The following is a 27,528-nucleotide window of genomic DNA, read 5'->3' as shown; positions in this document are numbered from 1 at the left end:
CCTTTGGAGTGTGCATGCTGCCCATGTGGAAGGCTGAGTCATCAATTTTTGCCTTGTCAGCATGCCACATTGTTAGACCACATGGTGCCATGTCATCAAGGAGATGTGACATCACTCGTTTCCATGTCACCTTAGATTGCCACACATGCTGCCACATCAACCACATGTGCCACCTCACCATTCCACATCATAGGAACTCTTAGAGCCATGTCATCACACCTTGCCACCTTGGCGTACCTCGTCAACATTACCACATCACCAATCCCTCCACCTCAGTTTGCCATGTCAATCTACCACCTCATGAATGCCAACTCATCATGCCACATCACATTTTCACGTCATGGAAGAGCCTCATATATTCCACACCATATTGCCACATCATCAACATGCATGGTGCCACATCAGCCACATGTATACACATCATGATGATGGCGAGCCACATCATCAACATGCATGGTGAAGTTATACATGCATGTGATTTGAGTGCGTGAAGCTTTTTGAATTTTAAACATGGGGGCATGGCGAATACCATGATAGAGGTATTTGGAACGCTTGAATTTTAAACATAGCAAATACCATGATCGAGGTTTCTGGAAGTGGCAAATTATCATGGTTTATCAAGTAATCAACACTTCTATTTTAAACATAGAATACCACGATCGAGGTTTTAGGAAGTGTAATATTATTATGGTTTATCAAATAATCAACGCTTGAATTTTAAACATAGAGACATGGAAAATACCACGATAGAGGTATTTGAAAGTGGCAAATTATCATGGTTTATCAAATAATCAACGCTTGAATTCTTAACATAGAGGCATGGCAAATACCACTATCGAGGTATTTGAAAGTGGAAAATTATCATGGTTTATTGTTGGCTCTTTCCTATTGCTTTCGTAGGAAGAGTAGGGTTTTCTTAGTATGCACGTTCCGAGGCTTTTTGTCACCTATAGATATATTGGAGTTGTCGTTTGTAGTATATGTGTAGCTTAGGACCTCGAGTCATGTTCTGGTGAGAGACGTAGGCTTAAGTGTGGTAAGCAAACATAGTGCATGCATGTGTAAAAGTAACGTGTATCATCATGGTTGAGGTAATGAAGGCTTTCGTCTTCATTAGGGGTTGTAGGGTTTAGGAGGAGTTAAGGGTTAGAAGGGGGTTCCAGGGTTTAGAAAAGGTTCCAAGGTTAGAGGGAGTTCCAGGTTTAGAAGGAGGTTCCAAGGTTAGAAGGAGTTCCAAGGTTTAGAAGGAGGTTCCAGAGTTTAGAAGAGATTCCAAGGTTTAGAGTAGAGTACATGGTGGAGAACTCGTCTCCCTTGTAGATCATGGAGATTAAGGGTTGAGGAACCAAGGGTTTAGGGGGAGCATAGGAGTGGGAGAGGAAGAAGGTGTAAGAGCATGGGGGAAAGAGGAGGAGGAGGGAGGAGGAGGAGGAGGAGGAGGAGGGAAGAGGAGGAAGGAGGAGGAGGGAGGAGGAGGAGGAAGAGGGAGGAGGAGGAGGAGGAGGGAGGAGGAGAGGGAGAGGATGGGTTGCAAGGTTGGAGGAGAGGGGAGGAGGAGTTGCAAGGTTAGGACATGCTTTTGGACGTGGAGTGCAAGGAAGCATGGACACTTGAGATAATTGCTTGGAATACCAAAGTAGAACTCAACACAATGCCCCAAAGAGTGTGGGCTTCATTCCATTATGGGTATTTATACAAGTTGGAGAGCTTCACTCTCTGCATGTAGGAATTATAACACATTCTCTCTCTACATGTAGAACTTGCATATAGAAGTTGTATGTAGAAGTCGTATGTAGAACTTGCATGTACAACTCGCATGTAGAGCTTGCATGTAGAACTCGCATGTACAACTCGCATGTAGGAGTTGCATGTAGGAGTTGTATGTAGAAGTCGTATGTAGAACTTGCATGTACAACTCGCATGTAGAACTTGCATGTAGAACTTGCATGTACAACTCGCATGTATCCTTCTATCTCCCAATTGGGATATTGATTTTCATGTTCATACTGATGGATCCAAGTATGCAATTGGGAGTGTGCTTTGTCAACCTGGTGAACATAAGAAAGACTACCCCATCTACTTCGCCAGTCGACAACTTAATGATGCAGAGATCAACTATACAACCACAGAAAGAGAAGCCCTAGCAATGGTGTACAGTGTAAAGAAATTTCGGCACTATCTACTCGCAAATGATTTTGTCTTCTACACCGACCATCAAGCATTGCTTTATCTTGTGAACCGTCCGTGTACCACAGGAAGAATAACCAGATGGCTCCTCTTGCTACAGGAATTCAACTTCAAAATTGTGGTCCGCAAAGGTGCCCAACACTACATTGCCGATCACATGTCTCGAGTCAAGACAGGAGAAGAAGCCACTGGAATAGAAGATGACTTACCAGATGCCACACTATTTCAAATAGATGCTGTTCCAGAATGGTGTGGAGATATCATTGGGTACTTGATGGCAGGAAGACCACCCCCTGACATGAAAGCAGTAGATGCCACAAAATTGATTCTAAAGGCTGCACCATATCAACTCATTGCAGGACAACTATACAAGATGGGCAAGGACCAGATATTACGAAGATGTGTAATGCCTCATGAGATCCTGCCAATCCTGAGTGAAGTCCATGAAGGCATTGCAGGAGGACACTTCCAAGAGGAAGCCACAGCAAGAAAAGTTCTCCTCGCAGGCTACTGGTGGCCAACACTGTGGGCAGATGCCTATGAATATGTAAAAGGCTATGATGTATGCCAACGAACTATTAAACCACAACACAAAGACTTCAATCCTCTAACAACAGTTGTTGCACAACAGCCATTTGAAAAATGGGGGATTGATTATGTGGGTCCCATACATCCAGCAGCAAAAGGAACACAGGCACGCTACATCATTGTGGCCACTGATTACTTTACAAAATGGGCTGAAGCTAAAGCAGTCAGAAAGGCAGATGCCAAAAGCACAGCAAGATTCTTGTACGAACATGTGATCACCCGATTCGGATGCCCCCTTGAAATTGTGTCGGATAGAGGCACACATTTTGTCAATGAGGTAATCCAAGAACTCTTGTCTGGCTTCATGGTCATTCATAGAAAAAGCACACCCTACTACCCCCAAGGGAATGGACTAGCAGAATCCACAAATAAAATCATATGCAATATCCTCACCAAGGTAGTAGAACCACAGCGTTCTGATTGGGCAGAGAAACTGAATGCAGCCTTATGGGCATACAAAACCACATTCAAGGTCAGTACAGGGAACACACCTTTTCAATTGGTGTACGGCCTTGAAGCCGTGGTCCCACTCGAATTTGTAATACCAAGCCTGCGCATCGCAATACAGGAACGCATGGGTGATCATGAGTCCTTGAAAGAAAGGCTCTGTCAGTTGGAAAAGCATACAGAGACAAGACTAGTCGCTTATCATGCCATGACAACAGAAAAATGTCGAAGAAAGGCATGGTTTGACAGGAATTTGAAAGCTAAAGACATCAAGGAAGGCGACTTAGTCCTGTTATACAATGCCAAAGTACACAAGGGAAAACTGAAATATCTAGGTCAAGGACCCTACCGAGTACGAAAGATGAATCCCATTGGAGCTGTGCTACTTGAAACACTAGATGGAGTCCAATGCAACACAACAATAAACGGGAGCCGACTGAAGCACTACTACGTCAACACGCGAGCCATCCCCGACAAAAACGAAGATTTGGGAAACCAAGTCTTCCTTAGTTAGGATTAGATTGTATCACAAGCACTCACTCGCATATGCACGTTTTTGCACATATAGTTTGCACTAGATTGTTACACGCACACTCACTGCATACGCACGTTTTTTGCACATTAGGGATGTTTGAGTCTTAGTTTCCCTATCAAATCCCACAAATAAGCATATAGTTAGACACATCACATGCACTCACATGATTTTGCATAGGCACATAATAGATTGCATAAAAAATAGTATCAGAAATTGAATTTTGTCACTTTTTGCAAGAGCTGTAACTTTTCACTAAAAGCTCCAATGACAAAGATGTAAAAACGAAAAATAAATAAATCAAAGTCTTCTACAACTTTGCTTTTGATCTTAGGGCAAGATTTAGCTTCTAGATAAAGATATCTTCATCACAAGACTCTTAGGTCTAAAATAGATTGTCTTTTGCCTCCAAAACCACCTGCTGGCTTGCAAAATAGATTGTCTTTTGCCTCCAAAACCACCTATTGGCTTGCAAAAAAAAACCACTCAGAGAACTTTTCAAAGGTATTTGCACACCAAGATGCAGGTAAAGTCACCCAACGGAGCTTCTCCTTCCTCCCACAGAGCTGTAGCAGTAGACTTCAGGGTCCAGGCTCACACCTGGGCTCAGCTAGAATACCACGCTCTGATACCAGTTGAGAGATCTCAACAATGGAAGAGGGTAAGAGAAAGGGAGATCCAGAAGAGAGAGCCACACAAGTTTTGGTGGGTGCAGAATACCATAATCTTCTATATCATCTATATATATATGTGTTTGAGTACTATACATAACTGGGGTCAAGGTACAGTGGCCTTTAACCCCCACATGCAAGGTGGGGTCTTCTTTAAATGTCAACCGCGTTAGGGTGGATCCCTCTGTTAAAGAGCATGACACACCTTCTTCATCTACCCTTTCAGGTATTTGCAAGGCTTTTGAGGCTTGAGTGGCTATCTCATGTCTTGGATGAGTTGCATCAGCACTCTTGCTTGCCTTGAGCCTCTGCTCACTTTCCTCTTGGCACTTGCATACCAATTTATGTGCCTTGGTGAGACATTGTTTTCCCACCCATGGATTGGGATATTCACCGTGATCCTTAGGTGTCATGTCTTGTCCATGGGGGGCTGAGGCCCTTATCATTCCCTTATTTGCCTCATGAAGGTGCTTGTTACTGCTACTGTTTGAGAAAGTACCACTAGAGGAAGGTGATGTTGCTAGGGAGGCTGTATCTTCATCTGACCCATCTTGGATGATGACCTTATTATGTCCCTTCCCAATCTTCATTGCAACCTTGGTGCTTACTCTCGTGTTGATTGAGTTGCCTCCCTAGGCTGTGATGTGCTAGCTTTATCCCTTTTGGCTTATTTGTGAAGCTCTTTATTAAGGGCTTCGGCTTGCAACCTCATGATTACATTCAAGGATATTGATGACACTTGTCCTCTCTCAATGCTTTAATAAGTTAATACTTGTGGACTTAGATGGCATTCTTATCAGGAAATCCTTGAAAAGATGGTCCATACCACACTCGGTGCACAATGGCAGTGGTGTATTAGACACTAGTGTACATGTGACTAGCTGATTCATTGCTCCCTTGTATGGACACTCATTGCATCAGTGGGGGCCATAACACATATAACATTGAATGGATAGTGTCTTTTCCAAGTTGTTCATATATCCCATTTTTTAAGGAATCGGTGGTGCTTGGTAGATCTATATAAATTGGTCATCTCGCCTTACATAGTGACTTATAATGCTAGACCTATTTTCATTGTCACTAGATTGAGGGTACTCATTTCCACTAAAGGTTGGTTCAGGGTTGCCCCAATCACTAGGTAGCTCTTCCACCAATACTCAATTTAGGGGAGTAATTTGTGGTGGTGGTGGTTGAGGTCTAGGTACTGGCAGGGGTAATGGAATATTTTGAGCCCTAAATTGCCTTTGAATAGTTGATGTGGCTCCTTGTATTGCCAATTATGGCTGATTGGATGGATTGGGTGGTGTAGGCAATGCTAGATGTGGCCTTTGTTGATACATGGGTTGCGGGATCACCCTATGATAACGACATTGGGATGTGTGGTGATTCTCCCAACAAACACAATGGGCATTGTAGAGTGACGGCCTTCCCCTAAGATGAGGGCACTCATTAATGGGATGATTTACATTGCATACACCACACCATATGTTATCCCTTCGTGGAAGTAGACGGGGGTTGCTAGGAGCCTCTTTTGATGCTTCTACCTTCCATTGGTGGCCCAACTTGTTTAATAGATCGGTGGCCAACTCTTCCATGTTTAGCACCTTGGGTATCATGCTTGCATCCTTAGTTGCTTCTAATATTAAATCCTTTGTCGTTTGGTACATATTAGAGGAACCTAAAGAGTTATCCTTTTGGGGCTTCTCCCTCATGTTATCCCCTAGGCATATCGTCATTTTGCTACATAGCTCGAACGATGTGGGATTCATAGCAGACAGATGATCATGCGGCTTAGCATCCACTAGCCCTATGAGGAAGCATGGTAGAAGCTGCGCATCACTCATCCTTTCATGGGGTTCACATTGTGATTTCAGATGTTTAATCTTGGTGATATAGTTTCTTAAGGACTCATTCTCCTTTTGCTTCACCCCATAAAGTTGATTAATCGGGATCCACTGGGGACAAACCCTAGAATGAAAGATTTATGCAATGTGTCCCAATTTATTTTCTTCTCAGGATTTAAGGCTCTAAATCATTGTCCATCCTTGCCATCAAGAATCAAGCCAAAAGCATTGAGCTTGTCTAGATATCTGAAATCACCAAAGGTCTCTCAGATTTGTTCAAATCTCTCAACATGGGAAACTAGGTCTCCTTCTCCTATGAGCTTGGTGATTAGCTTGGAGATTGTGATAGGCTTGCTCCTTGAGAGATTGGTATCCCTTCTTAGAAACATTAATGGTGGGGCGACAGCTCCCCTTCCTAGCGCATGCACTAGGATCCTCATAGCTTCATCCGTAAGGACCATTTGTGGTACAAGAGAATGTTGTGGAATGGTGGGCCGTGTCCCATACATTGGTGGTCTTGATGAAGGGTTCCATGGATTTGATGGCACAAGGTTGGGATGGGAGGATCCAGGCTCACTAGGCATTTGCATTGTGACTTGGGTTGGGTTGGGCCTAACAGGTTAGACTGGAGGTCCTCTCTAGGGAGTGGTGTGTTCATCCAAAGCTCAGGCCTATAAGAGGTGCTTGTTGAATAAGGAATATCTCCCATGTTTTGTTGCCAAGGAGGAATCATTGGGGCTTCTAAGGTAAAGGGTCTATGATTGTGGGCCTTCAAGGTTAATCCTTTGCCTCCTTTGGTTCAACATTTGGGACTCTCGTAAGAATGTAGGGCCAAATCCATCCCCATAGGATTGCCTATCATCAAAGAATTGGTATGGTGGAGGTTGATTGCCCATAGGTATAGTGGGACTTGGTTCCTTGAGCATTGCTTTTGACGTTGGTGGTTGGGTTGGCACTTGAGGCTCTTCTAATTCTCTAGTCTGCCCAACAAATGGGTTCAGTGGGTCAGTTGGGTTTTCAATCAAACCTTCCCTTGATATTAGAAAAGGTTTCCCTTAATGTAGTTACAGTTGTAGACTTGGGGTAGGAGACTAGAGATCATTGGAGCTAGAGTTTAGATCCACTAAGGTTCTAAGGTTAGAGGGTTCACCCATGTCTCCGTCTCCGTCTTAACTCATGGACTCTACCAAGCTGGATAATTCACTTGGTAGTGGTTCTTACAAGGAGTGAGATTCGACTTTTGAGCTTGCTGGCCCTGAGGATGCCAAGCTAGGTATGGAGGTCGACAAGATGGTATTTCAGGCACTATCTTCAGGCTCAGGGTGAGCTTGTAGGACTCTTCTTGATCTCAAGATCATGTGTTCATTGGCACAATTGAGGCTCCAATTCTGCCTCAATGTGGGGTCAAGGGGCAACAACCCCTTGTGGCTTCCCTGAGCTATCCCTCCAGGCGAGGAGGGCTAAAGCAACGAACCAATGGGATAGAGTTAAAGCAATGACCCGGTGGGATAGAGTTAAAGCAACGACCCGGAGGGATAACAGGTCGGCAGGATAGAGTTAAAGAAATAACCGCGAGGGATAGCAGGTCGATGGGATAGAGTTTAAAAGCGATGACCCGATGAGATAGAGCTAAGGCACCGACTGGTAGGATAGCTAGTCGGTGGGATAGAGTTATGGTGTTGGGTCAACGCCTGTTTAATCCATGGGGTAGCTGACTGACAATAGTTAATTAGGACGGTGGGTTACGTACTGACAGCTATCAATCCAACGGGATATCATTATGGCATTGGGTCAACTCCTATTTGATCAACGAGATAGAGGCATAAGGCAACAGGTCGGTAGGATATCGAGCTATGGTGACGGGCCGTTAGGATAGGAATTCGTAGTTTCGTCGACTGATTTTTGATGATTTTGAAGTTTCTATTCAGGTTTTTTAATGATAAGGAGATGCTAAACTACCTAATCTACCTACTCAATGCAAAAAACAACAAAAAAGAACAACATTTGAATGCAAAATGAGAGATTTCTTAAAGAGGTGACTATCAATACTCAAAACCACCTTGATTTTCAGCATGATTCCTCATTCTTGGTTGTTTTTGTGAGTGTTGACACCATACATGACTCAGTAATCTTCCAAACTATCTTCCTACCAACTCAAAACACTAAAAAACATAAAAAGTGCAAGCTTCAAATGATCCAAAATGCTTCCCAAAAAGAAAATGACAGCTTCTTCTTTTCTCTTTCTAAACTCACACTTCTCCACTCATTCCTATCCTACAACTCCACTAACAAAGCTCTAAGTTAAGCTTGAAACAATGAGCAATGGGTAGATGATGAGAGAAAGCAAGTGCAATGCAAAAGCATACCTTGAACTCCCCAGCAATGACACCAAAGATGTGTGGTCTTGATGGTGACTCACGTGTCGTGGGAATCTGGAAGGAATGCCGATGGAGCCTCCACTGCAAGCTACTCCTTGTGAGAGAAATGCAAAGCACGAGCTATCCGCAAGTGTCACTCAAGTGGCTCCCAGATTGCTACAATGTGCTTCCATGAGAGAAAGAGGGAAAGGGGAGATGGGAGAAGAGAGGGAGAAGGGGAGGAGAAGAGGAGAATGAATGGGGATGGAGTGGCAAACACAAAGGCACTACAAAGGAAACAAGAGAACACCCAAAAACACTCTTGAAAAAGAAGAGGGGACTTGTATTCCAAACTTGTGTATCCAATAATGAAGACCAAAGTCAACCACGTGGCCTTTTATACATGTCACCTTTTGAAGGGAGGGCCAACCCTATTCCCTTTATACCACTCTCTTTCCTCATTTTTTTACAATCATCTTGGGCTATTTGGATCTGAGGCATAATCCTAGCTCTATGGACTTGCCACTATCCATCAAATGACATCATTAATCAGCGATGGCATATTGTTAACCAATCGGTTAACATGAGCCACTATCCATCAAATGACATCATTAAGCAGCGATGGCATATTGTTAACCAATCGGTTAACATGAGCACATGGCTATACTGAAGCTCTTGGATTTGCATAGGCTTATTTCCTACAATTGCTCTTTATTGATGATCATGTGATTGTAGTGAGCTTTCCAACTAAGCATATTACCACCACATTGATTTTAGTAAAGATCCATTGCAAGAAAGAGGACCATGGATGTCCAAGGGCTTTGTAATGATCACATGGTCCTAAAAAGGTTCCAACTTGAGTAATCATTTGCAAGATAGGCCCCTCACATGCCTTTGGGATGTTTTGATAATCAATTAACACCATGAATTGAGAAAGGTATACAAATGCCTTCTTAAAATTTTAGCATTCCCTTTCCTTTGCATACAATGTTGTCGTGGAGTTGTTGACTAGTTCTACCACCTGCATTTCCCTCTATTTGGAACCTATATTGGTGACAACTGATTGACTAAAAGGACATTTCAAATGGAAAATGGTTCTTGAAAATATGTTTTGGAGTGGTCAAAACATTTGCATCATTCAATGACTCGGGTATTCAAGCTCATCCTGAGCTTTAAATCCTAGAACCACATCCATTAGCACAAGACCACATCTTGTCTTCATAGCCATTATGCGGCCATTATCATGCATCTTTTTCTCTCAATTGCAAGATTTGTCTTTTAACCTTGATTGCCATCGAATGAAAATCATGGGAGCCCATCTCAAACACTACAATTGGTCAGACATCAATCATTTCTTCTTTTGATCACGAAGGCAGAATTGAAGGTAGATAGCCCAGTGTCGACATTCAATGAGAGATCAAATTCCATGGAATTAAGTCCACGCAAAAGGCTACTGAGGAGTTCAATGAATTCGAGAACATCTAGGCTATAACGAAGAAGCTTTTTGGAAGCTAGAAAAGCTGGCGGTTGAATGTGACCAAGGTAAAATTAGGCCTTTTTATAGATCTTGGCAATTCATCACGCTGAATTAGCCAGTAATTCAGTGCACTTAATTGCTATACCGATATGCTGCTGTAACCCTGCATGGGCGTTGGATCGGACTACAACCCTACACGTCGATTGAATAACTTGGCATGCAGAATTAGAAGAGAGACCTTATCCAACTACTAGATTCCCTATCACACTTCTAATGTGTCACTCCAAATTCATACAGAATGATTGGAATGAGAGTGCTCTCAACGGAAGCAAGAACGGAAGAGGGAGAGAGAGAGATAGAGAGCCACACAAGCTTGGTGGGTGCAGAACCACCCTAATCTTCTTTTTTCATTCATTTATATACGTGTTTGAGTATTGTACATAATCGGCGTAAAGGCACAATGACCTTTAACCCCCACAACCTCCCACTTAAAGGACAATGTGCCTTTAAGGGAGAACAACCAGTGAGCATACTATCCAATGCCCATCAATACACGACAATACTCAAACCGTTGACTCAGTGGACTCTTCGTCAGCATATCTGCAGGGTTATCATCTGTATGAACCTTGATAAGCTCTATGCGCTTGTCCTCAAGTACCTCCCTGATGAAATGGTACCTGACCTCAATGTGTTTGGTCTTTGCATGAAAGACCGGATTCCGTGCTAGCTGAATAGCACTCATGGAATCACTGTGCAATGTCGGTACACCTGCATGAATCCCCAAATCTCCCACTAGCCGATCAAGCCATATAGCCTTCTTGCAACCCTCTGTGGCTGTAACATACTCAGCCTCTGTGGTAGACAAAGCAATGCACTTCTGTGCGCGAGACATCCACGACACTGCACCGCCTGCAAAGGTGAACACATAACCAGAAGTGGATCTCCTACTATCCACATGCCCTGCATAGTCTGAATCTGTGTACCCAAGTACACGCATGTCTCCTTTATCAAAGCAGATGCACATCTCCTTGGTACCCTTCATGTACCTCATGATGCACTTAACTGCCTCCCAATGCCTCTTTCCTGGATTAGCCATATACCGGCTAACACTGTCCCACTACAAATGTAATGTCTGGTCTAGTAGCTATCATAGCATACATAAGACTTCCAACTGCTGATGCATAAGGAACCTTGGCCATCATGGCCCTTTCCTCATCTGATTTGGGACTATCTGTATGACTCAGTTTCACAATGGAGTACTCACTGCCTTCCCCCCCTCCATATTGAAACGCTGCAATACTTTTGTAATATACTCTTTTTGTGAAAGCCAAAGGAGTTTCCTACTCCGATCACGCGTGATGCGCATACCAAGAATATGACCTGCAAGTCCCAAATCCTTCATATCAAAGGCCTCATGCAACTTGGCCTTTATTGCATCTAGCTCATAAGTATTCTTGCTAGCCAATAGCATATCATCCACATATAGTGCCAAGATTATCAGGCTATTATCCTTAACCCTTTTAGTGTAGAGGCAGTGATCAATTTTACTCAAACTTCTGATACCATTCTCTAGGCGCTTGCTTAAGACCATAGGGACTCTTCTTCAGCTTGCAAACTAAATGCTCTTTGCCCTTTTCTTCAAAGCCTTCCGGCTGCACCATGTAAATTTCCTCATGCAAATTCCCATGCAAGAAAGCTGTCTTGACATCCATCTGCATAAGCTCCATATCCTCTGATGCCACTAGTCCAAGCATGCATCTAAGTGTGGCCATCTTCACAACCGGAGAGAATATCTCATCAAAGTCCACACCCTTCTCTTGCTTGAACCCTTTATCGAACCAAATAGGCCTTGTACCTAGGCACATCATCACCTGTGACCTTCATTTTGTAGACCCATTTACATGGCAATGCTTTCTTTCCATGTGGCAAAGAAACCAAGTCCCAAGTCTTATTCTTCATAAGTGAACTCATCTCTGATTGCATAGCATACTCCCACTTGTGTTGATCCTCGCACATCATAGCCTCTCTATAGCAAGAAGGCTCCCCGCAATCAGTAAGCATCACATAGTCTACCCCTGGAACAAACCTATCAGGCGGTCTAGACACACTAGATTATCTTCTCAAGGGTATTTCATCTTGTTGTCCCACCTGCATATCAGCCACATTTGGCTCATCATTTCCACCAATAGATGATCCATCATCTACCCTTGATTGTATACCTGTGGAAGTACTTGGTGGTACCATTTCTTGCACATTTGTTGCATGGATAGCTTGCTGTCTATCAACATATGCAGGTGGATTCACATCCTGAAAAGTGATTCTCCTCATTTCTACATCCCTCATGGGTGCCTTATGCATAAGAGAAACTCAAATGCGGTACATAACCCAAATAGCATAAGAGTTTCATTCCATTCTAGCTCATGTGCCCCAACCTGCAATGCCACAAAGAAGTGCTTGGTTGCTCAGTTATTGCAACAACATGATCAAATACCCCTGATACATGTAAGGGATACAAAGTCCCACACTTGGCACCCCTAACCAAAAGCATAGAGCCCTTCTGGATTTTCCAACTCTGAAAGCCAAAAGTGGTGTGAAAACGAGCATCATCTGGCTGACCCACTGAAATAAGACTCTTAGTCAACTTAAGCACATGTCTCACATGTTTCAAAATAAATGCAGAGCCATTTGCAAAAGAAAACTTTATGTCACCTGCTCCGACTATGTCACATGCATAGTCATTTCCAAGATGCACACAACCTGTCTTTCCACTGTCATAAGTGGAGAATCATTCCCTATGGGGAGTAACATGGAATGAAGCACCAGAATCGAAAATCCAATCTTGGGAATATGCATCCTTTGAAGTGGTAAGCAACTCTGCAGATAAACTAGACACGAAGAGAACGTCATTGTCACTATCATGTGTGACTGCATTAATCTCCTCGATCTTCACTTTTCCTTTGTCCTTCCTTGGACTCTCTTCCTTTTGATTTGCACCCCAATTTGCATTCTTTTTCTTATCCTTTTGCTCTCTTTTCAGCTTGTAGCAATCCTTTTTCATATGGCCCTTCTTGCCACAGTGGTAACACTCAATGTTCCGTACCCTGGATTTGCTACGAGACTTTCCTCTTTCTTGGGACTTCCCCCTGAACTGTGATCTGTCCCTTTGCACATTTAAGGCTGCATCCTGCTTGTTACGGTCCATAGACTTCCGTCTAATCTCCTCGGCCAACAAGCTACCCACAACATCATCAAATTTCAGTACTCCACCAGGTGCAGAGTTACTGACAGCTGTACGGAAGGTATCCCATGAGGATGGCAATGAACATAAGAGAAATATTGCCTTAGACTCCGCATCAAAATTCATCTTCCAAGCCTGAAGCTGGCTGAAAATAATATTGAATTCATTCAAGTGAGAAGCAATGGAGATCCCTTCTTTCATCTGCAGCTCAAACCACCTCTTCATGAGATAAACTTTATTAGAGGTAGTTTCATTCTCATAAGTGGCATAGTTTCTTCCACAAATCTTCCATAGCTTGCTCATTTACTACTGTGAAATAAACTGACTGTGCAAGATGAAGTCTAATAGTAGACTTTGCTAATGCATCCAACTCATTCCAATCATCCTCAGACATATTTGTAGGCTTAGCTTCAATCCCTGCCAAGGGTTTAATCTGCTTCTTTTGAATAAACACATCCCTTATCTGTTCTTTCCACAAAGAAAAGTTTGTCCCATCAAACTTTTTAATGTTGAAAAACTCCTTTTCAAACATGGAAGAGGATGCCATAATGCAAATAAAGCAAAATCCCAAATGTTAGTGCCTACAAGAGAGAATCACACCAAATACCAAGTGCATCCAAATGTGTATGTCATAATAGAGTGAAATATCACCAAAACTCATGTCTCAAAGCATCTGACTCATGTGCATATACTATGCATCCATATGAGCAAATCTGGCCCAAAAGAAAATGCCAACTGCAATGGCAATCCAAAATGCCAATAAGTGCCAAATGACTCAAGCATAAACACGTCCACTAGCATATGCATTAATAATATCTCATCTAAGAGAGCATAGCACTATCAGTGCATCACCTGCAATGTGTCAAAGCTGTCCCTCAGCATAAAATAGCATCCATGTGCAAAGCGTCCATAAAAATAGCATCCCACAAGGCAATTTGGGCCTATCAGCGCATCCAATAAGGACCGCAATGCATCCAAATGGCCTATAAATCATCTACTGCAACCCAATGCACACCATGACTGAGCGCACACTGCTCAAACTACAACCAGAGTGATCTGCATAAGGTATGCTCAAGAAATCATAGTCCCACGGTAATGACCGCTACTGAAAATAGAACCTAAGATGCCTCAAAACATGGGCGCCATTGCATAATCGGACTCAACAAGAAAATTTGCAAATATCTCTCTTCTGTCGGAACTCCAAAATCCCAACCGATGAGTGAGAAATGGGAGTGAACACTTATCCACTGCCATGTGGCATAAATCTAAGGTTTCAAAAACCTTAGAATGAAAAATGCATAACAGAGAGACGAAATCGAATACACAGAGATCTATAACTCTGAAAATCCTCCACCGAATCGCGTAAGAACTGACAGGTAGGGGTTTTTGGATGGGCGTCCAGAATGCAATGGGACAGACGGTTTTGAAAACCGTGGTCTCAATCACTGGGTCCAACACACGGACTGAAAAATGTTTTTGGAAACAGAGCTGTTTGTAAACTCCACCGGAGTGCGAATGATGAGCAACATAGAAGTTTTAGGACCTCCTGAGTCCATCGAAATTGACAGATTGAGTTTCAACACCCAAGCAAAAAAACACAAAAACTGACACAGTGAGTCAGAAATCCAATACAATAATCCCAGATTCAAGAATGAAGGTGTTTCCAAGCTCCTGAAGTGAAGTGGACACCAAAAGCAAGCAATAGTTACCTCTACAAGTCAATACGGAGTCTCTGTCACCGAACAGAACAAGGAAAAGCTCAAAAAACGACTTTTTCTTTGAAACCACTTAACAGGCTCTCAAAACCACTTCGCAAAGCCAAAGTGATTTTTTCAAAGGTTCCTCCGAGGTTTTTACACACTCGGATGCAAGTAAAGTCACCCACAAAAGCTTCCCACAGAGCTTCTCCTTCCTCCCACAGAGCTGCTGAGCTTCAAGCATTCACGCATGCTCAGCTAGATCACCCGAGCTCTGATACCAGTTGAGAGTGCTCTCAACGGAAGCAAGAACGGAAGAGGGAGAGAGAGAGAGACAGAGAACCACACAAGTTTTGGTGGGTGCGGAACCACCCTAATCTTCTTTTTTCATTCATTTATATATGTGTGAGTATTGTACATAACCGGGGTAAAGGCACAGTGACCTTTAACCCCCACATGGAGTCCTTATCCTTAGCAAGGATTGGAGTCCTTATTTCTAGCTACACTCACCCACAATCCATTGGTTTGGCTCTCACATGCTTCTCACACACACACACACACAGTCTGCTTACATTACATAGAGATTTCAGCATCCCCTCTCATGGCACCCAATGTGAGGATTGCACACTCATGATCAATGCATACAAGACTCGAATGCATGTACAAAACGCGTGTTCAAAAGACCCCACTGTTTCATACATACATATTTCACCTTCCACTTAAGTCCATCTACACTGTCATATGAAGTGCTTACATAATTGCCCACATTACAGGGATTTTTGCAATTCAATATTATCATAAGAAATGTGCCACTTCTCATCTTCCTCCACATTCTTCAGATCGATTTCTCCCATAAATAAATGACAACTCACTTTTGATAGAAATTTTCCATGCTTGAAAGTGCTTACCAGTATGTGCCCCCATATATTTAAAAATGAGAAATTCCCATTAATTAGTTGTGGAGACGAGAAGAGGGGTGAAAAGGAAGAGAAAAAGGCATGATTAAACTAAGGGATAAAGGAGGAAGGGAGGAGTTTCAATTAAGAGGGACCACTTAAGAAATGGCATTAAAGAAGAAATAAGTGCTAAAGGGAGAGGGGGAATAGGGACCATTTGAAGGGGGCTTTAATCTCGCATGTGGAAAAGACAACATTGTGGGTTCAAAGCTTACCCTCTTAAATAATGTGCACTCTTCTTACACATAGCTTAAAATAAATTAATTAACCCAAATATATATATTAATACATGGCAAACATAAGTTAATTAACCTCCATGGTCCAAAACAAACAGGAATAAAATAGAGTTTCATGAGTATGTGCCCCCATACATTGTTAAAGAATACATTGTTGAAGAGGGCTGCGTAGAGGGGTAAATGATTTGGAAGGACACCTCATCCTATGGGGCTCACATGGCTTACTCTTCATTCAAGGGGTGTTTTAAAGATTGGCAAGAATCAAAAGATGGAGATGAGTGTGCTCAAGAAAAACAAGAGAGTGCGGACACAAGAAAAGCATAAGGCATACACAAAAGCACAAAGGTTAAAGCATAGAACTTGTGACCGTAACAAAGCATCATAAGGTGTGCAAAAGAAAAGCAAAGGCCTGCATTGCAGCATACAATCAATAAAGGTCGAGCCAACACCTCACTCCCTTCTTGAGTCAACACCTCACTCCCTTCTTGTGCAAGGCCCTGGATCTCCGAATATCCACTAGCTTCCCTTACACTACAGATGTTCTCATACAGGCTGGAGTCCCCTCTCAGGCCATCTCTTCCCTTCCAGTTTCAGATACGCATGCACAACTTCCAGGTCCCCACTATTCACGCCAATAACTCCGAGCCTATAGTTTTTAATGGAAACCCTAACATTATCTTATCAAACCAAGACAGATTCTGCCAGAAACCTGTTCTAATACTGCCCGCTTTCTCCACAAAATGTCGGAGACTCTCAGACCACGGACCTGTGCTTTTTAGGAACTTGGGCAACCATTTGAACGACGACAAGTTCCTCAGGGAGATATCAGGAAGTGCCAGGCCACCCAGACTCTAAGGGGATTTAAGGCCATTCCTCGGGATATAATGTAACCTTCTAACCCCCGCCTCCTCTGACCAAAGAAAAGCTCTCAGCATTTTTTCAATTTCCAGCCAGTGAGAAGGCCTAAATCTCCACACTAACGCCCAAATCTCCACACTAACACCACATAGACCGTTGAGGCAGCCAGAACATGTTTCACAACTAGGGATCTGGCATTCCAGCCCAACTGTAAGCCACTCCACAATTGAAGCTTCTGCTTGATCCTTTCTTTGACCCAATCGAACCATTGACGGAGGGTAATCCCGATGCCCAATGAGGCCCCTAGATATCTGATAATTTGGCCTCTAGAAATCCACTTAACCGACAGCAAAGCAGCCCACTCCGGTCTGGCATCCAGCCACATCCGCAAGCATACGACTTGTTTAGACTGCAGACCAAGCCTGAGGCCGAACAGAAGCATTGGAGGACCTGTAGTAAACAGTCAACACTCTGTTTAGACTCCTCCACCAAGGCCAACAGGTCATCTGCAAACATCTGTAAACAGAACTGTTTCCCAGATGGCAGACTCACTCCCTTCATCCTCCCCAGATCCACAGCATGCTTGATGGAGTGAATGAGCGGCACCATGCAGATGGCAAAAAGCAAGGGGGGTAAAGGGCAGCCTTGCCTAATCGATCTGCGAAGATCAAATCTGCGCACGACACCACCATTTAAACACAAGATAGCCGAGGCATTGCCAAAAAGGTACACACTTTTCTGACCAGATCAGCCCCAAACCCCAAGTGCTGAATAAAGCCCCACGAGATTCGATCATGCGCCTTGTCGAGGTCCACACCCAAAGCTTAGCATTTCTGATCTGACAGCATAATCAAGCGTTGTCGAGACATTCAGGATGTTTTCTAAGATGTCCCGACCTTTGATAAAACCATTCTGTTCTGACAGCATAATCAAGCGTTGTCGAGACATTCAGGATGTTTTCTAAGATGTCCCGACCTTTGATAAAACCATTCTGTTCTCTGTCAATGTCTCTTACAAGCTAACAAGGTACTCTTTTATCCAAGGCTGACGAAGGACTCTTGAGAGAGGGGCCTCTCTAAAGACCCAACTTGGTTACACCAATTATTATTCACCTAAGAACATTTCAGCATGGGACTGTTGGTATGCATTTGCCTGGCATACCATACATGCTGCATGGCAAGATGACAGCTTACATTGCTGCGCAAGTGATTCCAAAAGGTGCTCCCTCCTTGACCTATCTACTTCTCACGTAATAATTAGTCATATCTTAGATGGTCATCCGTGGGAGAATGCATCAGCTTAGGGAAGCCCTGGTCGCTCCAGTTTTCCATCCTAGAAATTACATCCTCCCCTTTTGTCATCTTCAATGAGATGGCGGAAGGTGAAGTGTCGGCAAAAAAAAAGTGGGAAGTTCGTCCCAGGTGCACGTAACTTTAAAAAACTACCGCTGGGGTAAAATATTGATTAGGAGAAAACAAATCCCAAATTCCAGAGGGGGTCTTCTTCATGGCTCAGCAAATTTTATTACTATCAATACTCCCAATACTCAGGGAGTTTTGCTGTAATTTTACTGCTGGGGTGCTCACTTAGAGGTGGGAAACATGTTCGCAGAAAACAAATCTCAAATTCCAGAGATAGACTCTTCTTCATGCCATGAGGAAAATATATTGCTGTTAATACTTCCAATACAGTCAAAAGAAAAAGCCTCGAGGGCATGCCACTACTAAAGCGGCCACGTATTGACACAGTGCAGCATTGCAGATATGGCAAAAAAGGATGCATCCTACAATACACACCCCAAACCATACATCCTAGAGTCCACCACGAAGGCGAAGAACCAGGTGAAGGGTAGATTCCTTTTGAATGTTGTAGTCCGCAAGAGTACGACCATCTTCGAGCTGCTTGCCGGCAAAAATCAGGCGCTGCTGATCAGGGGGAATACCCTCCTTGTCCTGAATCTTCGTCTTCACATTGTCGATGGTGTCAGAGCTCTCTAGCTCCAACGTGATAGTCTTTCCGGTCAACGTCTTAACAAAAATCTGCATCCCACCTCGCAGGCGCAGCACAAGATGGAGCGTAGATTCCTTCTGAATATTGTAATCGGCCAAAGTGCGACCATCCTCCAGCTGCTTCCCGGCAAAAATTAGCCTCTGCTGATCGGGAGGAATTCCTTCTTTGTCCTGAATCTTCGTCTTCACGTTGTCGATAGTATCGGAGCTCTCAACCTCCAACGTAATCGTCTTACCCGTCAGTGTCTTCACAAAAATCTGCATGCCGCCTCTCAAGCGCAACACCAGATGCAAGGTGGACTCCTTTTGGATGTTGTAATCGGCAAGGGTGCGACCATCTTCGAGCTGCTTGCCGGCAAAGATGAGGCGCTGCTGGTCGGGGGGGATTCCCTCCTTATCCTGAATCTTGGTCTTGACGTTGTCAACAGTATCAGAGCTTTCAACTTCAAGGGTGATAGTCTTACCGGTGAGCGTCTTGACGAAGATTTGCATGCCACCTCTCAAGCGCAGAACCAGGTGAAGGGTGGACTCCTTCTGGATATTGTAATCGGCCAAGGTGCGGCCATCTTCAAGCTGCTTGCCGGCAAAGATGAGGCGCTGCTGGTCGGGGGGGATACCTTCTTTGTCTTGGATTTTGGTTTTGACGTTAAGGATGGTATCAGAATTCGCGGCTTCGAGGGTGAGGGTCTTGCCGGTGAGGGTCTTGACGAAGATCTGCATGATGGAGGATGGGATGAAAGAAGAGTTTCGAAAGAAAGCAGGATGCTAAACAAGGAAAAGAAGATAGGCAGAAGATGAAGACGAAGGGGTTTTAATAGCAACTAGGTCACCGACTCCATGCCACGTGTCCACTATTCATTGGACCATTCGAGCTTGCCTTTTTTTGGCCTGCGCCCTTATTAGTAGTGCCACGTAGATAAATATTTCTTACCAGGCTATCTTTGGATTTTGGAAAGGGTCAAATACTTAATTTTTCGTATATCATTTGCAAAAACACATGATCGGTCCGTTTTATTTTCGGCACAAGTCCTACACCTGCTGAAATGCATGCGCTTCGTCTTTTACTTTTGTTTCTCTTCCTCCCTTGAATTGATGAGGCTATGCCTCGGGTTCGTCTTCTCTTCTCTCGGCGCGATCTGCTTCTCTGGTGTAATGCTGTGTGTGTGGGTTGGGTTGGTGAGTGGCGCTGGTGTTTAAGTGTAGTATCGGAGTTGTTGTGGTCCGCCCGCGAGTAATTGAAGGAATTCTATCTTCCCCCGAGCGTGATTTGGTGAGTCTGATCGGGCAATTTGCATGGATCCACCTTCTCCGTAGTTGTGCGTATATAATGGATAGAGCAGAATCTGTGTTCATCGGTCTTCACATTTGTATGCTCTTCCTTTATGACTTCACTTCCTTCGTTTTTTCGGTTGTTTCTCTTCTATGCGTTTCGTTTAATAAACGTACAGCTGTCCGTAAGTTTCAGAGCTCGAGAAGTTTGCGGATCCTTTGCATGTGGCGCCTGTTCAGCACACCGGTGGAGAAGAAATCACTAGTGTCAGAATAAAGGAAGATCAAGCAAACGGTATGTAGTGCTTTATTTCTTGTATCATGTTAAATATGATTTTGCGTGATTGAAACTGAAGATTTTGTTTTGGAGCTGTATTAGGTGAATGTGCTCCGGAGAAGAAGGAAGTGGAAGTTCGGAACTCCAACCACTGCTTCAATGAGATTCCTTTGGACTATGCGACTCCTATGTTATGTAAGAAGTGCATAAACGATACTGGCATTCCAGACTACGAATCAGATATACCCTTCTCCTTTGGCCCTGGTCGCATCTTCCGTTCTGCTTTTTTTCAAATGTGCGACCATCCATGGGAGTTTTTATATTTGCCCACTCCAATCGAAAAACTTGAAGCGTCGCGACCTTGCTGGAAACCTGAGGCTCTCAGCTACATCATGCTTGCTTGCTTCACATGATAGCTTCGGAAAGCTGATCACAGATCGATTGCTTTGTTTCTGAGAATTCGGGGGTTTGCCAAGACCCAGCACTCCATAAATCAGCTAGGACAAGATGATAGGAAAATAACTGCGTGAACAAAAAGCGCATTCTCTTATCCTAAGGTACCAGTGTTTGGTTCCAACGAATGCATTCTAACGAGAGTAAGATGTTGCCATGTTAAGAAAACCAAACACCCATAAGCGTGTTGATCTGTCTATATCTATTTGTTGTTTGGTAATGTGCGATAGATTTGTAATTCATTTGGTCTCCTTGCAGATTGACGATAGAGACTTACGTAGTTTATTCTGAGGAGTGGGGAATTGCGGAACTTTTACCGTTTGAACTTGGAACTGGAACTGTTGAGCTTTATGGGTGATATTTGTGCGAAGGCCATGCTTGCTTCATATAATAGCTGCGAAAAGCTGATCACAGATCGATTGCTTTGTTTCTGAGAATTATGGGGCGTGCCAAGGCCCAGCATTCCATAAATCAGCTAATCTCTGATAGAATCACAACAAGATGATAGGAAAATAACTACGTGAACAAGCGCAATCTCTTATCCTAAGGTGCCAGCGTTTGGTTCCAACGAATGCATTCTAACGAGAGTAAGAGGCTGCCATGTTAAGAAAACCAAAAACCCATAGGCGTGTTGCCATGTTAAGAAAACCAAACACCCATAGGCGTGTTGATCTGTCTATATCTATTTGTTGTTTCGTAATGTGAGATAGATTTGTAATTCATTTGGTCTCCGTGAAGATTGACGATAGAGACTTAGGTAGTTCATTGTGAGGAGTGGGGAATTGCTTAACTTTTACCTTTAGAACTTGGAACTAGAGCTGATGAGCTTTATGGGTGATATTTGTGCGAAGGCCATGCTGCTTCATATGATAGCTTCGGGAAGATGATCACAGAAGACCCAGCATTCCATAAATCAGCTAATCTCAGATAGAATCACGACAAGATGATAGGAAAATAACTACGTGAATAAACATTAGGGGAGAATTGGGGTCTCAAAAGGGCCTCATAAGGAGTGGGTTAGGGAATGCTTAGTGGGCTAATGCAAGGGGCTTGGAGGGCCCCAAAGAGGCCTAACGAGAGTAAGAGGCTGCCATGTTAAGAAAACCAAACACCCATAGGCGTGTTGCCATGTTAAGAAAACCGAACACCCATAGGCGTGTTGATCTGTCTATATCTATTTGTTATTTGGTAATGTGAGATAGATTTGTAATTCATTTGGTCTCCGTGAAGATTGACGATAGAGACTTAGGTAGTTCATTCTGAGCAGTGGGGAATTGCTGAACTTTTACCTTTAGAACTTGGAACTAGAACTGTTGAGCTTTATGGGTGATATTTGTGCGAAGGCCATGCTGCTTCATATGATAGCTTCGGGAAGATGATCACAGAAGACCCAGCATTCCATAAATCAGCTAATCTCATATAGAATCATGACAAGATGAGTTGTGATATAGGTGCAGATGCAAAATGGACATGCTTGTATTGCACCCACTCTCGGAAGATGCAAAAGGGAAGCCTACAGTGGGAAAATGGCCTCCTTTCTTACAACCAAAGTGCAGCCCTTGATCGTCACAAAAAGGATCCTAAGTGGGATCCCATTCTACCAATTCCATTGGAGCGGGTACACGTGTGTACTTTGCATGCTGAACTGCATATACTTGATAAGTTACTCTATCTCCATCTAGTTTATGCTTGGAATTTGAGGCCACAATAAGTGTCTGCACAATGTATTGCAAAAACTGAAGAACTACTCTCACTAATGGGACTTCACGGAGGCAATGTGGAGCTTAAGCAAGACAAGAAACAATCAGGAAAGACAAAATCTTCTTGCTAAAGTGTCCATGGGTAGAGGAAAGGCAAGGAGGTTCTTGTCCAACCACAATGCTGATAAAGAAAAACATACATTGGCTCAAAGCACCCTAGGTTAGGAGTACTGGAAAGATTTGTGTGAGTGCACCACAAATCAAGCTTCACATCCGCGAATTGCTACTTTGAGAGCAAAACTGTGGACAAAGCTTGATGCATTTATAAAGTTGCTTAGACAAGGTCAAACAGATGAGCTTTATTATGAGAGATTCAGGACAACATTGGAAGAATTCATATCATTGATGGTAGAAGCATGGGGGGAGTCACATATTACACATTACATGGTAATCCTCCTTAGGTTGAAATTTTGTGCTTTAAAGTTGAGTCAGTTTATGTTTCTAATACAATGTTTTTCTTTACAGCATATTCTTTACGCACATGCACCATGGTTTGTGGAGAAATGGGGCCCTCTGTCCATTTGGAATACTCAAGGAATGGAGAAATCACACTATAGAGCAAAGGCAACATACGTCAAGAATACAAGGCATGGGGGTGGTATCGCATGAAGCAATGCACTACACGAAATGTTCGATTAGTTTTATAGATGTCTAGAGGTCAGGACTCTCAAGCGCGATAAGGTAGAGGTCTCAAGTCTCACAAAAGTGGTTCAACATGTCAAGAAGATAAGGAGATGTGCTGCTTGGAAGTCCTCAATAGGGAGCCAAGGGGTTGCACTTTGGTTGCAGCGTAGAGTCAGACAGAGGAGGCGTTGGGTCCTAAGAGAGCCCCAAATGTAAAATGTTTGATGAATAAAGTTAACACTATTTTGAGTCAATTATAGATTCCAAAATTCACAAATTTGTTTGAAAATTGCAGAATTGCATGTGCGACATGGCAGGGCGGAGGGGTGAGTGGGTTGGGAGGGAGGGTGGTGAAGATTAAGTATTATCGAATTGGCGACAAAACACTGGGAGGGGAGGAGCTGCACTCAAAAAACCCTAATTTAAAAGAAAAATCCTAAAGTGCTTTAAAAAAGACTATATAAAGCACTTCAAAACCCTAAAATCCCTCATTTCTATGGCACGAGTTAAACAAACTACTAGACCCAATGGACGCCGTTTAGACGCTACCCGTTGTCCTCCTCAGAATGCCATGTCCTCCGAACACACTGCAAGCCCCAGTGGCCAAGAGGGCAATGATCACCAAGGATCTGAAGGCAGTTCTCATCATCAGGAGTCCAAGCAACGCGAGTCCCCACCATCCGACTCTCATGGGGGATCCCAAGGATCTCAGCACCATGAGGAATCCCAGCACGATGAAGGATCCAAGCACGGTCAGAGGGGTCCTCTCAGTCCTTCCACACAACTAACCATGGAAGTAGAGAGGTCTCCCAAGAGGGGCAAAATAGTCCAATCAATCCTGATCAACTGCTCCTCCCTCCTCTGTGGGGTCGTGGCGTGGAGCATCTAGATGAATAAGGGGAGCAAGAAAGGCAAAGAGAGGAGATGGAGAGATTACAGGGGCCACAATAAGAGGAAGTATTTGGCGGGCTCGCAGATGTAATGAACCTTGGGCCCAATCCTCCAATCAAGCAGACCGCACGGAAGAGCACCATCAACCCTCTGTGCCTCGAGATGATCAGATATGAGGAGCCTCTAGTACAAGCTGGGCAAGAGCCTCAGCCTGCTGTCTCACAGCCTCGTGAAAAGGAAAAGAGACCAAGGACAAAGCAGACCCCTAGGCATGAGAAGCCACCTCAAATGACCCACCAGACACAGAAAGAGGAGTCTGAAGAGGTGGTTGCAAGGGAGGAGAGGCAAAAGAAGTTCAAAGCGGACAAGCGGCCATGGAGCCATGTCCAAAGGCCAGTGCAGGGTCCCCCAAAGATTAAGAGGCGCAAAAAATCAGGCATGAAGGCACTTCAGGAGATCCTCAAGTTCTAAACCACTGTGGACAATCTCATTCCCCGTGCACCCTTCCAGCGTGTTAATATACGTGAAATAGCATAGCATTACAAGAGTGGTGTGCGTTTCACTTCAGGCGCTATGGGAGCAATTCAGGAGGCAACGGAGCAGATGACAATAGGTCTTTTTGAAGACATGAACTTATGTGCTATCCATGCCAAAAGAGTAACAGTGATGGACAAGGACCTTGCACTTGCCAAGCGCATTCGCTCCGATCCCCTTAGGCCCTAGATGTTGTTTAGGTTCATTTGGTGTAACCTGAATCATTTTGTAAATCTCTGCCCTTTGAGGCCAATGAATAAAAGATATCTTTATGTTCTGTTATTGTTCCCATGTTATTATACATGTTACGTGATGCTTTCCATCAGTTTATGCAAGTTCAGTGTGAATTTGAGTGGTCAAATGATGTTTTTTCACCATGCGACAAAAGGCAAATGTGTTCAGCATCGCGCGGGGAGCCCAAAAATGGTAAAACCCGCTATGGCGCATGTTTGACGGGGAGCGATGCCGAACACATTTGCCTTCTGTTGCATGGTGAGATTCTTACTGGATTGCTAAGAAATGACCATTATAGCGCAAATATTTATCTGATCACATGCTTTTGAACAGAATAGTGAATGAAAATATTAATGCCAACAACAATTAAAGTTACAAAATACAATGACAGTATAAAATAAATTTTGTAAAAGAACACAAAATGGGGCACTGTATAAAAAGTATAGCTGTATTCATATAAAATAAAATGTCTATACAATAAGGCTTCAGAGCCTTTCTCTCTTCTGTAAAACACTGAGAACATCGGGCTTTGAATTCCCAAATACACTCCTAGCTCTAAACCTAGTCGATAGAGAGTCAACGCTATTGTCGTTGCTAGCCAGGGACATGGCTGTTGCCGTCAATGCCATACCTTGAAAATTGGTTCCAAAGGCATTGAGGGTAGCCATGCGGTTCACCAAAATGACCTTGTCAGCATTGCGATTGATGTCAGCATGACCAATCACTCTTGACAAGGCCTTGCACTTCAAGAGGTCATCAGTGCCATGGGGAGAAAACTTTTTGTGGATAACCACAAAGCGCCCTTTTGCTTAGCCAAGGTAATGTGCCAGTGACTGACCTCGACCGAAGCTACTGCAAAAAGGGCGTTGCCGAGATGAGCATAGGTCGACCTCAAATGCCTCCTACAACAGTCCAACATTACATTAGAATTCCATTAAAGCAAAAGTATACCAAGAGAGAAGAAATTCAAAGCTCATAGTCTCTTACCACTATGGAGTCATCATGGTCAATCCCTTCCTCTTTGTCAATGAGAATGGATCCAGAGGCCTCCTGCTGTCTAGAGTGAGATGTGGAGGCTTCTTTTGGAACATCAGGTAGGTCAGAGTAGATTGATGTCTCTGCATCTTTGATTTGGGCCAGTGTTAAAGCAAGAACCTCTTCTATTGAATCATCTGCTCCCAAAAACCCAGGTTCTTGCATAGTCGTGTCCACCTTGTATGTCCACCTTGTATCCACACAAGATACCAAGAGGTTCATCCTCCCAGAGACCAAACATAACCTCTATGTCATGGAGAATAAGAAGGGGAGCAAGAAACCATATAATTGTTGCGGGGTCAACAGAGGTGCAATGCAGCTTCCTCCTCCTCAGCTTCTTCATCTATGGGCACTTCATTGTAGATGTTGGGCTCATCTACATAAATAAGAGGATCAGAAAGGGCAGGGGCATGGGCAGGGCTTGAGGTCGAGGCCTCCTCTTCCATTTGTCCCTCTTGGAGAAGGAAAATAAAGGTCATTTCCCAGGATAGGAACCTATATGACTGCACATGCTAGAAGGTCATCAGTGTCCACCTCCCTAAACCCTAGGGGTGTGAGCTGGGCTCGAAAGCGATCTAAACGCTTCACGAACCTGGGTTCTTGATTGAACAAGTACTTCAAATAATTAATTGGGCATCTTTTTGTAGACTCATCAAGTTGATATGCAAAACTCGCGATGTAGTCTTGTATGTACTTGATGAGGTCTTCAAAATCGTCTCGAGCTCCCAAGTAGGTCCCTAGGACATCTATAGTCTTATCAAAGACTGGAAATAACTCCTCCTCTCTATCAATTAATGGAGTACAGGAGATGAAATCATGGAAGGCAGACCTAGCAGAATCCATGGTAGTTTGGTAGTTAGGAGAACTATGGCTATGATAGTGAAACTTTGAAACTAAAGTAACTTTATAACCTATATATACCCAAATGTTCTAAATATGTTGACTCTGTGCCAACATGAACTTATGTAGAAAGAGAATGTGTTACAACTTTTTGTGTTACTTTTACATGTAGAAAGAGAATGTGTTACAACTTTGTGATACAACTTTGTGTTACAACTTTGTGTTACAATTCCTACATGCAGAGAGAGAAGCTCTCCAACAATACCCCATAATGGAATGAAGCCCACAATCTTTGGGGTATTGTGTTGAGTCTACTTTGGTATTCCAAGCATTGTCTCAAGTGTCCATGCTTCCTTGCACTCCACGTCCAAAAGCATGTCCTACCTTGCAACTCCTCCTCCCCTCTCCTCCAACCTTGCAACCCATCCTCTCCCTCTCCTCCTCCCTCCTCCTCCTTCCTCCTCCTCCTCCCTCCTCCTCCTCTCTCCTTCTTCTCTCTCCTCCTCCTCCCTCC

The 27,528-nt window shown here is 43.6% G+C and overlaps 1 protein-coding gene across 1 annotated transcript; it reads right to left on the bottom strand.

Moving 5' to 3' along the window:
* Positions 1–18,752: 18,752 nt before the first annotated feature.
* LOC147896913 (polyubiquitin-like) lies at positions 18,753–19,856 on the bottom strand. Its single transcript, XM_087381052.1, has one exon. It carries the CDS (start codon positions 19,815–19,817, stop codon positions 18,900–18,902), a length of 918 nt encoding a protein of 305 aa, XP_087237178.1. The 5' UTR covers positions 19,818–19,856; the 3' UTR covers positions 18,753–18,899.
* Positions 19,857–27,528: the final 7,672 nt, after the last annotated feature.

This window comes from Dipteris shenzhenensis, chromosome 11 (assembly GCF_047967505.1).
Source record: "Dipteris shenzhenensis isolate YYH24624 ecotype China chromosome 11, Dip_SZ_1.0, whole genome shotgun sequence".
NCBI classification, from domain to species: Eukaryota; Viridiplantae; Streptophyta; class Polypodiopsida; order Gleicheniales; family Dipteridaceae; genus Dipteris; species Dipteris shenzhenensis.
The sequence above is the reverse complement of the archived record's forward strand: the minus strand, read 5'-3'. Positions and strand labels throughout refer to the sequence as shown.